This window comes from Astatotilapia calliptera, chromosome 4 (genome assembly GCF_964374335.1).
Source record: "Astatotilapia calliptera chromosome 4, fAstCal68.1, whole genome shotgun sequence".
NCBI classification, from domain to species: domain Eukaryota; kingdom Metazoa; phylum Chordata; class Actinopteri; order Cichliformes; family Cichlidae; genus Astatotilapia; species Astatotilapia calliptera.
In genome coordinates, this window is record NC_137425.1 from 14,886,010 (window position 1) to 14,903,441 (window position 17,432).

Sequence of the window (17,432 nt, forward strand, 5' to 3'; positions counted from 1 at the left end):
TCACTGTTTCTGCTATCGATGCGTATCCCCTTTTACGGCACCCAGTGATCGCACATTACTTCATCCAGCTGTACTAATCGTCAACAGCAGGTGTGTTCGGGGAACCGGATTAGCGCGCTCACGGTTAGCGCGATGGTTTGGTCTTGGATGTTTCATTTGATCTTGGATGTAGTAAGCGACGTACGAAGCACAGGGCCCTGGTGTTTATTCACACACATCAAAACAAAAACAAGTGTTTATTTCCAAGTCAAAACAAAATAGTAATTTCAATGAGGAAAAAAAAGAAATCAGTCTACATCGTGTCGTCTCTCTGGGTCCGGCCACAGAATTTCGTCTACATCACATGCAATGTCCTCTAGTCCAAAGCACCGGGGAAAATATCTTCTGGAATTTTACATCTATGGTAATGTTGTGTTCCTCATTAGCATATGGCAGTGCTACAAATCTTAGTGCAAAGTGACTGTACTAATTGATTCTCATTTCAAAATGTCCTTATGATGCTTGCTACAGTGTAGCGGCTCAAGTTAGGCTGAACCCGTTGGCCAGCTTCCCTCAGGGTCATTCCATGGTTGATTACACGGTCCACTATTGTGGCTCTGATGTCATCAGCAATTCTATTTCTTACTCTTCTTACCCTTCCCCCTCCCCCTTCCTCGTCCTCCTCTTCCCCCTCCTCATCCTCCGCTTGCTTCTCCTTGTCATCCTCTTTGTCCTACTTCTTCACCTCCACGTCCTCTTCCTTGGCCTCCTCTAATTCTCACTCTACTCACTCTTCCTGCTCCCTCCATTGTACTCCACAGCTTACCTGTACCTTATTTATAGTGCTTAGGCTGATTGCAAAGTGAACTAATTATCTAAAACAGTTGTCACATGTGACAGTGTGCCAGACAGCTGGCAAAGTAGTGTAAACTAGAAAAATTTGCATTTCCTGCGAAAATGCAGTGTGGATGCTTTAAAGCTGAAGCTGTATGCAAAAACTAGCTGAAAAAGCTGAAAAGTTGCAGAAATTGTAAAAACTTTGCAGAAGCAAAGGAACTTTGCTAAAATGGAATAACTTAGCAGAACTGCAATATCTTAGAGGAAACATAATACTTGGCAGAAATACAATAGCATAGCAGAACTTAGCAGAAATATTGTAACTTACCAGAAACATGATAACTTCTCAAAAATACAAGAATTTAGGAGAAATAGTATAAGATAACAGAAAGAATATATTTAGCCAAAAATACTTAAGCATTACAGAAACACTATGATTTAGAAAAATAGTACAACAGAGCAGAAATACTGTGATTTACCAGAGACACTGTGATGAACTATGAATATTGTCATTTTAAATTAATACTATGTTTTAGCACAAATACTATCATTTGACAGAAATACTATCATTTGGCAGAAATACTATGTTTCAGCACAAATACTCTGGTTTAGCACAAATATTATAACATAGCAGAAATACAATTATATAGCAGAAGTGCTGTATTTAGAAAGAAAAATATAATATAGTAGAAATAGTATGATTTAGCAGAAATACTGTAACATGACAGAAATTCCTCCACTTAGTAGTAATACTTTAACATAACACAAATGTTATGATTTGGCACAAAAATCATGATTTGTCAGAAATACTTTAGCAGAAATACTATGATTGAGCAGAAGTACTAAGATGTAGTAAAAGTACTTTGATTTAACAGAAATACAATTATGGAGGAGTAATACTTTAAAATGGGAGAAATATTGATACACACAAACATACACAGAGCCTAAAGGGAAGAGTATTTGTGCCATGGAGTGTTAACAAGAATGTGAGGTCCATATTAGAAAAGCTGGTAAAATCATAAAAGTTTGCAGAATTGTAATAAATGATGAATATGAATTACTGGTCTGTGATAGTGTATTAATTTATAGGGAAAAAAACATGTTGACAAGGTGGAATCGAACCCACGACCGTTGGTTTGCAGACCCGTGTCATTACCAACTGCGCCACTGGGAAATAGAGCGGGCGGCTTGAAAAACAGGGTGATGAGCAGTCAGAATTAGATCACGGTGAGAGGCGAAAAACGCCGTTTTTTGGAGTTACAAAACTTTGTGTAACTCAAAAACTAGGTGGACTAGAAGCATAATTCTTGTATTGGGTGAATCAGCGGACTTTGGTGTACTTTGACCGCGATTTTCATTGCTCTCTGTACATCCGTCGCTGAGATATGACGAGAGAAGGAACGGCAGACCTCAGATATGATTGGCTGGCTGGGAAGCCGTGCAGGCCCTGATATGTGCATTTGAATGTCTGAGTCCTCACAGAGGATTGGCTGCCTGGCAGAAATATATAGAAATAGTATGATTAAGCATAAATACTACATTTAGCAGAAATACTATATTAAGCACAAATCCTATAAAAGCAGAAATACTGTATTAAGCACAAATCCTATAAAAAGCAGAAATACTGTATTAAGCACAAATCCTATAAAAAGCAGAAATACTGTACTATGATTTGGTAGAAAAACTATAATTAATCAGAAATACTATATTTGGCAGAAATACTATATTTAGCACAAATCTTATAAAATAGCAGAAATAGTATGATTTAGCACAATAGTAATAACTTAAACAGAAAAATTGGAAAAGCAAAATTGACAGCTGAAAAAGTGCTGACCATGCTGAGGGTCCCTTAAATATACTTGTTAAATGAAAAAAAAATATATATATATATATAACAATCACAAATATGGACACATAAGGAAACACACATGCACAGAAAAACACACACACATGATCCAATTCAGTCAACCAGTCTAAATATATTGAATTTAATTTCTCTCTCTCTCTCTCTCTCTCTCCCTCTGTCACACACACTCACACACACACACACTCACACACACACACACACACACACACACACGGAGAGAGAAGCAAGTTTCTAGCTCAGTCAAGCAGCCTGGGAGTTGCTGAATTTGAATCCACCAATCAGAGAGGCTGTGTATTTTTTCCCACCAAAACAGGTGCACGCAGCACAGAGAGACACAGGATTTTTGCAGTCTATTTCTCATAGTGAGGACTCCCCTCAAACAAATGACCATAATTTCCTAACCCTAATTTTGTTCAGAAGACATGAGGAATCTTAAAGTGTTGACAATTTATCATTAAAATATGATTTATTAAAGATATTTGACTTGTAATGCACCATAACTGAGTAGAGCGAAGCAAAAACTGCCTTGACCTGCCCTCAAACAACGCTTTGTAACTCTAAATCTATTTGGATCATCGATATCATTCTTTCACCGTAAGAGACAGCAGGATTTGGTGAACAGTCATGGAAATTTTCAGGTCTCTGTGGAAATCCAACAAAAAGTTATGACGAGAGAAAAAAGTGGTTCATTTCCAGAGTTTGAAATCTGAAGAAATCTGAGCGAAGGACGAATTTCCTACCCTCAAACAAGTCTAACTCATTTCAGAACGGTAATAGGTGAGAAAGAAATTCTTGAATTGTGAGCGTCAGGAGTGTCTGAAGATATACTGGGACAAGCCTCATGTCTTAACTTTATTTCGTTAAGGAGATATGACGATTCGAATATGCCTCTCATTACAGAAATCAAGCGGTGATTTTGAACAAACTCTCCATTGACTTTCTATGGAGAGTTTTCCGACTTTGTGTTGGTCTGAGGAGATTTGCAAAAATTCTGTAAGTCCCACAACAATGATGGTGACATTTCCTGAAAGCCAGCAAAAATACCTACGTTTTGATGTATAATTTGTGGAAGTTGAGTGAAAATTGAGCAAGTAGCAAGAAGTTGTTCGGACATGAAGAAAAGACTGCAAAACCTTCAGTGGCACACTGGAAGCCAACAGCATAGCAACCATAACAACGCATGTATTTTGTGAAAAATCACAATTTTGCAACTGAAAACTTTAAGAGGCATAAAAGTAAAACGGTAAAAGATTTGAAAAAGCTGATTTATACCTGAATAGCCCAATAATTTGAGAACATTTTAAAGTTTGAATGGTTGTTCTAGGTGAAAATATGAGGAAGTAGTTAAGTTTCAAAAACAAGCAAATTTTAGCAGAATTGCAGAAGTTTCCCATTCATTTCAAATTAAAGGAAAAAGGCTTAATATTTTAAAAAGTATAATAGTGAAAAATACCAAAAGACATAGCCGTCATTAGCAGAAATAGCAGAATAGTTTAAAATTTGAACGGTGAAAATAGCACAAAAATTGTGGAAGTAGATCCACAGCGAAAAGTGTACAGAAACATCAAGAAGGAACTCAACAGTGTGGATGCTTAAAGCATCCACACAATAATAGCCGTAAATGTGTATAGTTTTGCTAGGAGTGTGTTGATCATTTGGAAATTGAGCGTAAAGCAGTGAATTGTGTTAACAGTTCTGCAAAAAGAGTGCTGTGCAGTGTTTGTGCTTTTAGTTTTGCAAACTCAGTGAGTGGTTTTGCTATAAGTATTAATAGTTTTAGAAATTGTGCTATAACAACCACAGTTAGGGTTTAAGCATTCAGAAAAAAACTGTAATATAACATTGTCTGAGTGACCCAGGGTCCATGAGCAGTTGGGGTCCATTTTATATATTTTTCTGCACTGTGCTGCCTTTCCCGTGTTCATGCTTGTGTATATGGAGGTATGTCTGTGTGCGCGTGTGTTGGTGCAGTTGTGACAGGCACCTTCAGGCTTGGTGAGTGTGGCCTTTCCAGGTTGCTGAGCACACCTGAAGATCATCACACACACCTGGAGCTGATCAAGGCTCGTTGAGCAGCTACTTAACAGTGTGGCTGAGCGCTCCTCGACGTGGGATTGTTGTGTGAGACTCCACGTCAGTTTTCTAGAGTTACAAGTTCAGTGTATATGCCCGCCATTACAAAGTGTCCAGACGGTTGCCTCTATTATTTTTCACCCAGGAGGAGCATGGAACGGTAGAGAGAGAAAACGTTAGAGCACTTATGCAAATATGTGATGTCTTGATGAATCGAGCAGATATTTGAAGTTTACACAGCACCATTCTCGCATGAAAATATCTTAAAAGTTTATTTTGTGACCCAGAAAGAGTAATATTTCAAATTACACCACTCTGTGTTCCTCCGCCACTGCCTCGTTTGAGTTTTGGACGAAATGGATTCTGGGATATTGCATTTCGTCATTTCGAGCTGATTGGAGACCAGAACAGCCAATCAGATTTTTTTGCATCCAAGTCTGTGATTGGCTGGTTTTGTGGCACAAATATAACGGTGTAGAGAATAGTGATGGGATTTCCGGCTCTTTTTAGAGATCCGGCTCTTTCGGTTCGGCTCACTAAAAAGAGCCGGCTCTTTCGGCTCCGAACCGGCTCTTCAGGTTGTTTTGTTGCTTTAATTAATTTATTATTAACAATAATATAAAATTATGCACAAAAGGAATTACTAACGTAAAAAAAAGTGGTTTTATTTGTATATGTTTATATATAAATATATGCAGTGGCCCCTAGAGACAAAACACGTACAAACTCCAAAACACATTTCTAGCATGAACTGAACTTCCAAAGCAGAGCTACTAGATCACTTAAATTACACAATTGAAAGCATGTGTGTATTGTTTGTGTATTTCTACACAGGCACTCATATATATTCAAATAATTTAAAAAAAAAGTTCATTTACCTGTTACTACCACACACCAAATCCGGTCGTTGGTACTTACTGGCTTGTGTAGCCACTCGGTAACAAAAGCTCAACACTGCGCCCAGCATCCTGGAGCACTTCTGTTGTCTTTTGTACGTGTTTTGGAGTTTTTACGTGTTTTGGAGTTTGTACGTGTTTTGGAGTTTGTACGTGCTTCAGAGTTCGTACGTGATTTGAAGTTTGTATGTGCTTTGTCTGTAGGGGCCACTGTAAATATACTTTTATTTTTTCACTCCACATAAAATGTAATAAATAAATCATATAATACAAAAATCAAGTATTCACATTTCAACTTTTAACTATTTAAATTTTCAGCTTTTTCCTTTTACAAATTTAAAGTGAAAACAACACAAAACACTGCAAACCACAACACAATTAAATATAAATTATAATATGAAAACAAAAAGAAGATGCATATTCTCTGTCATATGGGCCTGCATGAATAAACTTTCTGAATCCTTTATCATCTGCAACCGAAAATAGTTGTGGATGATTACTTTACCTTTCTAATGTGACGTTGTTGTCCCTGGCTCTCTTTCTCTCTCTCTCCCTCTGGCTCTGTTCCTGTGCTACTGAGTGTAACGGTGTGTTCACACCGAACGCGATGGACGCGAATAGAGCGTCAGGTTTACATGTAAAGTCAATGGAAAGGCGCGATGACGCGCGATTGCGGGTCCCGCGAAAATTCGGAAGCAGATTTGCGTCGCGAAAACGCCAAAACGCGTGAAACGCGCGTCAGTGTAGCGCGTCTGGCGCGTTTGACTCGCGAATAAAACCACGCGCGTGAGTTTTTGTGTTGCATTTTGTGCATACGCGCGTTTCGCGTCTACCGCTCGAGTTGGAAAAATCTGAACTCCAGCGTCAAATCGCGCCGCGACAACCAATCAGGAGCCTGGTGACGTGGCTGTTACCTAGGTCAAAGGGGCAGATCCAGCCAAAGCCTTTCATACTTCAATGGAGGGGAAGGCTAATCAATGCGGTAGCAAACAACTCGGAGCTGTACAACACCAGCTGCTTTCAGTACCGAGACAGGAATAAAAAGGACCGAGCTTGGAGGAAGATATGTGAAGAGATCAGGCAACCTGGTAAGTTCATTCATTTCTCTTTTGAAAGTTTTCACTGACCCGGGAAGCCGCACAAAAGCTAGCAAGCCACCGCTATTTTCCCACTGACGTACAAATACCGTTCTGCTTTTATGCATGTTGTCATTTAGGAATATATTTTATTGCTTATTAATAAACAGCACACAGTGGTCCCGCTGTTCATCCGTCACTGCTTTGCTTTTTCGCTGATTTTTTATTGCACAGTACAGCATTGCATTCTGCAGCCTGATTGACAAATCTCCTGCGCTTGCCAAATTTATCACGTTTGGTTTTGATAACCATCGCGTCCAATAGAAAAAACAGCACAAAAACACCCATAACTATGAGCCTCATTCGGAAATAGACACCTGCACCGTGAGGGAAAAAGGTGCACGAAAGTGGCGGGCAGATGAAGACAAACCGCGGCATAATAATACTTTTACGTTTTGCAATCTACAAAGGTTTGCACTTTGAGAATCAATTGTGAGAACTGTGACCAGGGGCTAGTTATTCTGAGAACCCCTGCAATAAATGAGGGACCACTGTCTACTCTACGATTATTATATCCAACCTGTTAACATTTAATACTGTATTGATAGAACCAACTGATTCTGCAGCAGAGCATCCCCAGTCCCTGAGCTCCTGCTGCTGCACCCACAGATATGTACAGCAAGCACTGATACCTTTTTAGTCGGTGGGATTCCCTTGTGATCACCTTTACTAAATATCTACAACCAATCTGATTATATCCTGTTATTGTTTTTTTTTTTTTTTCAATGTTGAAATTAAAATCTAGTAGCAGCCTTCTCATTTCTTTGTGTTTTGTGCTGTTTTACAGGCCCACAGAGGAGGACGGCTCCGAGGCAGATGAGGGACGGGTCCCAGGACGGTCCATCGGTGGTGGAGCTGGCCATCCTGGAGTCCCTGAAGAGGCCACACCAGTCTCCAATGGAGCATTTCCTCCTCAGCCTTGTTCCTGCTCTGGAGAGCAGCTGGTCCTTTTTATTCCTGTCTCTCTGTAAATACTTATATTTTATATATTTATGTTTAATGTTTTTCTGTTTGAGACTTTTAATATTATTTCAAATAAATGTTTATAATGACTAATGTCTCAGTTCTACTACACAGCAAATGTTGGCACACGACTTGACACATGTAGAATTTATTTCATATTATACTAATGACAAAATATACTGATACAGTGGGATGCAGAAGTTTGGGCAACCTTGTTAATAGACATTATTTTCCTGTATAAATCGTTGGTTGTTACAATAAAAAATGTCAGTTAAATATCATACAGGAGACACACACAGTGATATTTGAGAAGTGAAAAGAAGTTTACTGGATTTACAGAAAGTGTGCAATAATTGTTTAAACAAAATCAAGCAGGTGCATAAATTTGGGCACCACAAAAAAGAAATGAAATGAATATTTAGTGTATATCAATGTGTGTGTCTCCTATATGATATATGGGGTGCCTTTGTCTGGATGTGCTTCCCATCCAGAGCTTCACAGCACAGAGGAAAGTTCCAGCGCTCCTGGAATCCCTCTGTGATGGACCGCCAGTCTCCAGGTGAAGGCACAGCCATGAAGTCGTCCACTAGACAGTCCCAGATGGACGTCGCTGCCTGGGGGGTGATCTGGCTCACCGTGGACACACCGACTCTGAAACTGAACGCGATGGTCCTGAAGGAGTCCCCGGTGACAAGGAACCTGGACAAAATTGTTCAAAATCAGTATTATGTGTACTGCAGTTACAAAATACATTATTCAAATTCCAAAATACTTTTGTGATGTCAGATATAAATCACAAAACTTAAATCTTACATAAAACATTTTGTAATTATAAGGATAATTACAAAATGTATATTAGATAATATCTAAAACAGTTGTGTTTTGTTTTAACTTTAACATATCATAATTTGATTGGTAGCAACTTTCACAACTACAGTGAGCCAATCACTCATAATTCCTAAACATGTCAATCAGGTAGGAATGAAGTAAGACATTAATAGAAATAAAGAGTTGTGTGTTGACATGTAGCCCTTTCCTTGCTTAAATCATTAATATTTTTGAAAAATTAATCTGTGATAAGACAGCTTATCAAGATAGAACCATGTAACTAGAGATGAACCAAACTGTTCACAGTTTTATCTAACTCTGTTTTAATAAAGGCTGGTGACCCCTGCTATAGAGTCTGACAGCTGCAGGGATTATATACAAATATTCAACTATCCCAGAATTAAACCAGGTCTAAATAAAAAGGAGTGAGTATCACTACAAGGTTAACTCAGTGGTCCTAATGCTACAGTTTGATATCAGCAAACACCGAGCGCATACATTGATGTGACACCACAGCCATGCTATCATGCAAACACTGATAACAGCATAAATCGAATTAAATCGGGACTTGATGAGAGCTTCTGAGTATCACTAGAAATATTATAAAGAGTCGTCTCTGTACCACAGTTTGCTTTCAGTAAACACCGACAGCATTCACTGTTAGCATAGCACATCCATGTTAGCAGTGTATAACTGGATGGATTAGCATATTAGCACAGATATCAATAAAGGACTACCGTATTAAATAGTTTTACTAACCTCAGGCAGACGGACAGGCGCTCTGCAGGTGGGATTGAGCGTCTGTAGTTGGTGTCTAGGCGGGCGATGCTGGGACCGACGAGGGAAAGCAGGTCCTCAAACTGGCCGACGGTGATAGCGCTGGAATCGGCCGTCATCCAGGCGCAGCTCCTGGAGCAAGTGGTGAAACTCACCAAACTGCTCATGCCTCTGGAGGACCTGATGGACCCAGGTACGGCGAGGACGTCTTTTACGCTGCTGCTCTGCTCTCCACAGTACATAGAGAAGGGAGACTCTCTCTTCAAGCGCTAGCTCGATAGCTGCCATCTTGCAAAGATACCGGTCTGGCACAACTCCCTCCCACATTCCTCCCACATTTCCGGTTCACGCGCGATGGATTTTTCTTGGACACGCGTTGAGACGCGAATGTACACGCGTCAAATTAGGGGCGTTTGGGGCGTTTTATTCGCGTCCATCGCGTTCGGTGTGAACACACCAAGGCTCAGGTGCACAAGGCTCAGGTGCGAAGTGAAGCGGAAAAAAAGTGCGAGAGAGAGAGAGAGAGAGAGGGTGAGAGAAAGAAAAAAAAAAACCCACGTGACGGCTCGCGATAAGGAGCTGGCTCGCGTCGTTCACGTCAAAGAGCCGGCTCTAAGAGCCATTTCGTTCGCGAACGACCCATCACTACAACCTATCTCTAATGATCGGCTATGTACCACAGGCCTTCAAGCTGGCTGTAGTTAAACCTTTACTCAAAAAGCCATCTCTAGACCCAGCAGTCTTAGCTAATTATAGGCCAATCTCCAACGTTCCTTTCATATCGAAAATCCTTTAAAGAGTAGTTGTCAAACAGCTAACAGATCATCTGCAGAGGAATGGTTTATTTGAAGAGTTTCAGTCAGGTTTCAGAGCTCATCACAGCACAGAAACAGCTTTAGTGAAGGTTACAAATGATCTTCTTATGGCCTCTGACAGTGGACTCATCTCTGTGCTTTTCCTGCTAGACCTCAGTGCAGCATTCGATACTGTCGACCATAATATCCTATTAGAGCGATTAGAACATGCTGTAGGTATTACAGGTACTGCACTGCAATGGTTTGTATCATATCTATCTAATAGACTCCAATTTGATGGCCGCCCCTCCCTGAGCCTGGTTCTGCTGGAGGTTTCTTCCTGTTAAAAGGGAGTTTTTCCTTCCCACTGTCGCCAAAGTGCTTGCTCATAGGGGGTCATATGATTGTTGGGTTTTTCTCTGTACCTATGAAGCAACAATGTAATACAATAATAACAATAAAAAACAATAAACGGACAGTAAAAGAATTAAAACAATAACTAAACTAATTCAAATAAGACCAAAATGCTTGGGTCATAGTGTGTTAAAAGCCAGGGCATAGAAATGTGTCTTTAGTAAAGATTTAAATTGCTCAAGTGTTTGTGCAGATCTAATATTTAAGGGGAGACTATTCCAAAGTCTGGGACCTGCCACAGAGAAGGATCTATCACCACGGGATTTGAGGTTAGTCCGTGGGATGGACAACATTAGTTTTGAGCTAGACCTCGTGGTTTTTCCTGGAGCATAGGCAGAGAGGAGCTCAGACAAATGATTATCGCCCAGTAGCCCTAACATCTGTAGTGATGAAGTGTTTTGAGAGGCTCATGAAACCCTTCATCAGTTCCCTCCTTCCTCCCGACTTCGACTCACTGCAGTTTGCATACCGGACAAACAGATCTACCGGAGATGCTGTAGCACAGGTCCTGCATACCACACTGAGCCATCTAGATGAGGGATGTGGGAACTATGTGAGAATGCTGTTTATAGATTACAGCTCAGCATTCAACACCATAGTGCCCCACACCCTCTCGGGTAAGCTCCAAGATCTGGGATTCAGTACATCTTTGTGCAGGTGGATTCATAGCTTCCTGACCGCGAGACCACAGTCAGTGAGAATAGGGGATGTATACTCCCATACACTCTCATTGAACATAGGGGCCCCCCAGGGATGTGTACTGAGCCCCCTTCTCTACTCCCTCTACACCGCGGACTGCACGGCCAGACACCCCACTAACTCCATTGTGAAGTTTGCTGACGACACAGTGGTGGTGGGACTCATCTCTGGGAACGACGAGAGGGCCTACCAGAGTGAGGTGGATGGACTAGCAAAGTGGTGTGAGGCAAATCACCTCTCCATGAACATCAGCAAAACAAAGGAGATGGTGATTGACTTCAGAAAACAGAGAGGTGAGAAAACTCACACCCCAATTCAGATCAATGGAACCCCTGTGGAGAGAGTCTCCAACTTCAAATACCTCGGTGTCCACATCAACGAGGACCTCACTTGGAGTACACATACGGACTTCCTCATTAGTAAAGGCAGACAGCGCCTCTATCACCTGAGGCGTCTAAAGAGGTTTAAGATCTCCAAGAATATACAGAGGAGATTCTACACTGGTGTCATTGAGAGCATCCTGTGCAACAACATCATGGTGTGGTACGGGAACTGCACAGTACAGCAACAGAAAGCCCTGCAGAGGGTTGTGCGCACAGCTGAACGCACTATGGGAACACCTCTACCAGCACTGCAGGACATCTATGCTGAAAGGTGCAGATCCAGGGCCATCAGGATCATTAGGGACTCCAGCCATCCCGCCCACAAACTGTTCAGGCCACTGAGGTCAGGGAAGCGCCTCTGTAGCCTGAAAACAAGAACAGAAAGGTTCAGGAGGAGTTTTTACCCACAAACAGTGAGACTCCTCAACCAAAACACAAACCGGACAACATGATGGACAATCTCACACACAGTACATAATTTGCACTTTACTTTTTTCTCTGAACCTTATCCGTACCTTATTATATACATCTGTACTATGTAAATATGTATATTTTTATAGTTTTTTTATTCAAATCATTACAGTGCAATATCTTGCACGTCATGGATATATACTTATAAGCACAAACATATGGACTTTTACATTGTTTTTACATATATATATATATATATATATATATATATATATATATATATATATTTTTTTTTTTTTTTACTTTTAACTTTTGTTTCTTTCCCTTTTTTTCTTAGTTTTATGTAAAATCTTTTTTAGCATGTTTGCACAGTCGGGGGGAGTACTTTTTTAGCCAGAAAAAACATTTCACTGTATGTTGTACCAGCTATAACTACATGTGACAAATAAATAAAGAATTGAATTGAGACAGGTAAGGAGGGGCTCGGGCATTAAGTGACTTAAAAACAAAAAGTAGAAGTTTAAATTGGATCCTGTAGGAGACAGGAAGCCAGTGTAAAGAAGCTAAAACTGGGGTTATATGCTCTCTCCGTTTGGTACCAGTTAGCAGGCGAGCAGCAGCATTTTGAACCATCTGAAGACGATGGATGGTGGCCTGATCTAGACCATAATACAATGAATTGCAGTAGTCCAATCTGCAAGTAAGAAAAAGGTGAATAACACGCTCAAAGACGTTAGCCGGAAGGTATGGCTTTACCTTGGCTAGCTGTCTTAACTGAAAAAAACAGGACTGAACTACTGCACTCACCTGCTTATTCAATTTAAAAGAACCATCAATGTAAACACCTGTCATGATATGAGTAAACAGTTGTTGTTTAAGGTGCAGTTCATGTGGAAGCCACCGGAGGGTGGTGTGGAGACAATAAAAAAGTGATGGCTAAAACCTAAGACGGTGTCATGTCTGCTCCCTGAAGCAATATCCTAACATGGTGTCAGAAGTGAACTGATAAGGCTATAGAAGAGTGTCGCACACATGGAAGGGCTTAAGCCGCCAGCTGGACTTGATTTGCTGCCAGGGAACCTCTCGGAAAATTGGAGACGGTTTTGGCAACGGTTCGAGCTGTATCTAGCGGCTACAAGAGGTGCTAGCAAGCCACCCGAGGTACAGTCTTCACTATTTCTTCACGTTGCTGGAGAGGAAGCGGTTGAAGTGTACAATACCTTCACGTTTGCGGAAAATGGTGATGAGCATAAGCTGACGAAAATAATGGAGAAATTTGAGGAATACTGTAGCCCAAAGAAGAACATAACCTATGAAAGGTACAAGTTTTTCACGTGTGTGCAAGGGGATATGCCAATTAGCCAGTACATCACGGAGCTAAAGCTAAGGGCCAAGTCATGTGAATTTGGACAACTGCAAGAATCCCTCATCAGAGATCGCGTAGTGTGTGGAATTACATCGGATGCAATGAGAGAAAGGCTGTTAAGAGAAGATGATATTACTCTCGAAAAAGTAGTTCAGCTTTGCATTGCAGCTGAGACCACAAAAGCTCAAATCAAGCAAATGCATGAGGAGGATCGCAATGCTCAAGTCTCTGCACATGAAAGTAAAGACGTAGATGCAGTGAGACATAAGCAGACAAGCAAAAAAGACAGACAAAGTAAGATGAAACCGAACGACAAAGACCAAGCAAGCACGTTTAATTGCAAACGATGTGGAACTAAGCATGCATCACGCCAATGCCCTGCTTATGGCAAACAGTGCAAGAACTGCGGGAAAATGAATCACTTTGCCAGAATGTGTAGATCGAGAAAAGTGCACACTGTCGCCGATGAAGCCACGGATCAGCAGGTAAGTCTGTTCATTGGGGCTGTAAATGCAAAAACACGGACACAAACAGATGAATGGACTGTAGAAATAAAAGTTGGCCATAAACCTGTGAAATTCAAACTTGATACTGGTGCACAAGCCAATGTGGTTCCCTACAGTCTACTACGAAGAATAGGAAATAAGCAAATGCTTAGACCCACAAATGTCAGGTTGTCAACATACACCGGAGACAAAATAGCAGTTAAAGGAAAGTGCACTTGGGCAGTGAAATACAAAAAGAAAAGTTTTGCTTTGGAGTTCATTGTCGTAAAATCAGAAACCAAGCCAATTCTGGGAATTCAAACATGTGAAGAAATGGGACTCATCAAGAGAGTGATGGCACTGAATAAAAGTGATGAAATGGACATCTTCAAAGAAAAACTCAAAGTAGAACTGGACAGAATGGAAAAAATGGAGGTGATTACAAAAATTGAAGAGCCTACCCAGTGGGTAAATCCAATCGTCATTGTGGAAAAGGCTACTGGACGACTGAGAGTCTGCCTAGATCCTCGTGATCTCAATACAGCAGTCATGAGAGAGCACTACCAGTTGCCAACAGTTGAAGAGATAACGAGCCGACTGGCAAAGGCCAAATACTTCACTGTGCTGGACGCAAGCTCAGGATTTTGGCAACTTAAATTGGATGAAGCCAGCTCTCGTCTCTGTACATTCAACACACCTTTTGGTCGTTACAGATTCCTTCGCCTGCCTTTTGGAATTAATTCAGCTCCAGAAGTATTCCACAGGACGGTGAGGCAGCTGTTTGAGGGGATTGATGGCGTCGAGACATACATAGACGACCTTTTGATCTGGGGAGAGACTAAAGTACAGCATGACGACAGACTGAGGCAAGTGCTGGAGAGAGCAAGAGCAAAAAATTTTAAGCTGAACAAGGACAAATGCAAGGTAGGCCTGGAGGAAATTAAATACCTTGGCCACATCTTCTCGGCAGATGGTTTGAAACCAGATCAGAGCAAGATAGAGGCAGTAAAGAAAATGCCTACACCAGAGTGCAAAAAAGATGTGGAGCGATTTCTGGGTATGGTGACATACCTAGCAAAGTTCATTCCAAACATGTCACAACACACAGAGCCATTACGCGGCCTTACCAGAGATGATGTTGCATGGCAGTGGGAAGGTGAGCATCAGCACGCATTCAACAAATTGAAAACAATTCTTACTGAAGCTCCTGTGCTCAGATACTACGATGTACAGCTTCCAGTAACACTATCTGTCGATGCTTCTAAAAGTGGACTCGGTGCTGTCTTACTACAAGATGGCAAGCCAGTTGCTTATGCATCACGCTCATTAACAGAGACTGAACAGCGTTATGCACAAATAGAAAAGGAGATGTTGGCAATTGTGTTTGGTGCAGAGCGTTTCCATCAGTATGTGTATGGCAGAGAAGTGAATGTGGAGTCAGATCACAAACCACTAGAAGTGATAATGAAAAAGCCGTTGAGCAGTGCTCCAGCAAGAATACAGAGACTCCTAATGAGACTGCAAAAATATCAGGTACAAGTACAGCACAAGCCAGGAAGTGAAATGTACATCGCAGACACATTATCCAGAGCATATTTGCCAGTGACCAGCTCATCTGATAATGAGATAGAAGACCAGGTGCACATGGTAATTTCCAACTTACCTGTGACAAGTGCAAAACTAAAGGAATTCAGAAAGGAAACAAGGAATGATATGACACTGACTAAACTTACAGAGACAGTTCTGGATGGATGGCCAGAAACAAGAAACCAAGCTGCAACAGAAATCCAAGTGTATTGGAATTACAGGGAACAAATTTCAGTAGTGGATGGAGTTCTGTTCAAAGGAGAGCAGCTTATTGTTCCTGCAGCACTGAGAGCAGAAATGCTAAAGCGCATTCACGAGGGTCACTTGGGTATTGAAAGCTGCCGACGCAGAGCGAGAGAAGTACCCTTTTGGCCTGGAATGTCACAGAGTATCACAGAGATGGTGAACTGCTGTGATGTGTGCAGTACTCACCAGAAACGACAGAACAAAGAACCACTACATCCACATAGTGTTCCTGAAAGACCTTGGCAGAAGATAGGTGTGGACCTATTTACTTTTGACCAGCAGGAATATCTCCTTTTAGTGGATTACTATTCCAAGTTCATTGAGGTTGAGTGGCTGAAGTCAGACACAAGAAGTGCAACAGTTATCACTCATCTTAAGTCACAATTTGCCAGACACGGGATTCCTGAAACGGTGATTTCAGACAACGGACCACAGTTCAGCTCCCGTGAATTCCAAGACTTTGCAAAAGAGTGGGAGTTTTGTCACAACACTACGAGCCCCCACCATGCACAGTCAAACGGAATGGCAGAGAGAGGAGTACAAACAGTGAAACTCTTGTTAAAAAAGGCAAAAGCTGAGGGGAATGACCCGTATCTATCATTAATAAATCTGAGGAGTACACCGTTGGAGGACATTGGAGCGTCACCAGCCCAGCTGCTAATGGGTCGACGCATAAGAACAATACTTCCACCGACATCGCAAGGATTGAAACCTCACATGGTCACTAAGACAGTGCAGCAGTTGTTAGAAACAAGACAACAGAAACAGAGAGAATACTTTAACCAAGGAACCAAAGCACTTAAGCAACTGCAGGTTGGTGACACTGTCAGAATGTGGCAACAGGGCGTATGGAATCCAGCTCAGGTGACAGGTTTATCTGAACATCCAAGATCTTATGTTGTTCAGATGCCTGATGGACAGACATATAGAAGGAACAGAAAGTTTCTAAGGCAGTCAAGGGACAATCAAAATGTAACACAGCAAAATGAGTGTGATGAAACACAGGGACAAAGTGAGATGGACATGCAAAGTACAAATGTCACTCCCACAGAGTTTCCAAGTTCCCCACCCAAAACTGCGAGTGGACGTATTGTTTCCAAGCCCAGAAGGCTTATTGAGGAATAAAATGAACATTATGTTTTGAGCACATGCTTTGATATAAAAAAAATAAATAAATTTAAAAAAAAATGGGAAGAAAAAATATGTTCACTGGAGAGAAATGTGAGTATGCCAAGAGGCATTTTTTTTTCTCCCTTTCTTTTTTCCACAGGTCGTGGGCCTTGAGTGGTGGTGTGGGTTGCTTTGTTGTTTGCCCCTGTTGTTGTAGAAAAAAAAAAAAAAAAAGGGGGATGTCATGATATGAGTAAACAGTTGTTGTTTAAGGTGCAGTTCATGTGGAAGCCACCGGAGGGTGGTGTGGAGACAATAAAAAAGTGATGGCTAAAACCTAAGACGGTTTCATGTCTGCTCCCTGAAGCAATATCCTAACAACACCGAGGTTTTTTACATGTGTTTTAGAATACGAGGAAAGGGTGCCCAGAGTGCTGTCGATATGATTAAAGTTGCCAAAAATGACAACCTCAGTTTTATTTTCATTTAGCTTTAAAAAATTTAATGACAACCACTGTTTGACATCATCAAGGCAGCGTAATAAGAGCTGCGGATGGTTTGACCCTGCTTTTAAAGGATGA

The 17,432-nt window shown here is 41.2% G+C and overlaps 1 protein-coding gene across 1 annotated transcript; it reads right to left on the reverse strand.

Moving 5' to 3' along the window:
* Window positions 1-7,488: 7,488 nt before the first annotated feature.
* Window positions 7,489-10,032, reverse strand: LOC145428264 (uncharacterized). Its single transcript, XM_080300306.1, has 2 exons — window positions 9,339-10,032; window positions 7,489-8,450 (listed from the first exon to the last, which is right to left on the reverse strand). The coding sequence occupies exons 1-2, from the start codon at window positions 9,596-9,598 to the stop codon at window positions 8,180-8,182; spliced, it is 531 nt and encodes a 176-aa protein (XP_080156432.1). The 5' UTR covers window positions 9,599-10,032; the 3' UTR covers window positions 7,489-8,179.
* Window positions 10,033-17,432: the final 7,400 nt, after the last annotated feature.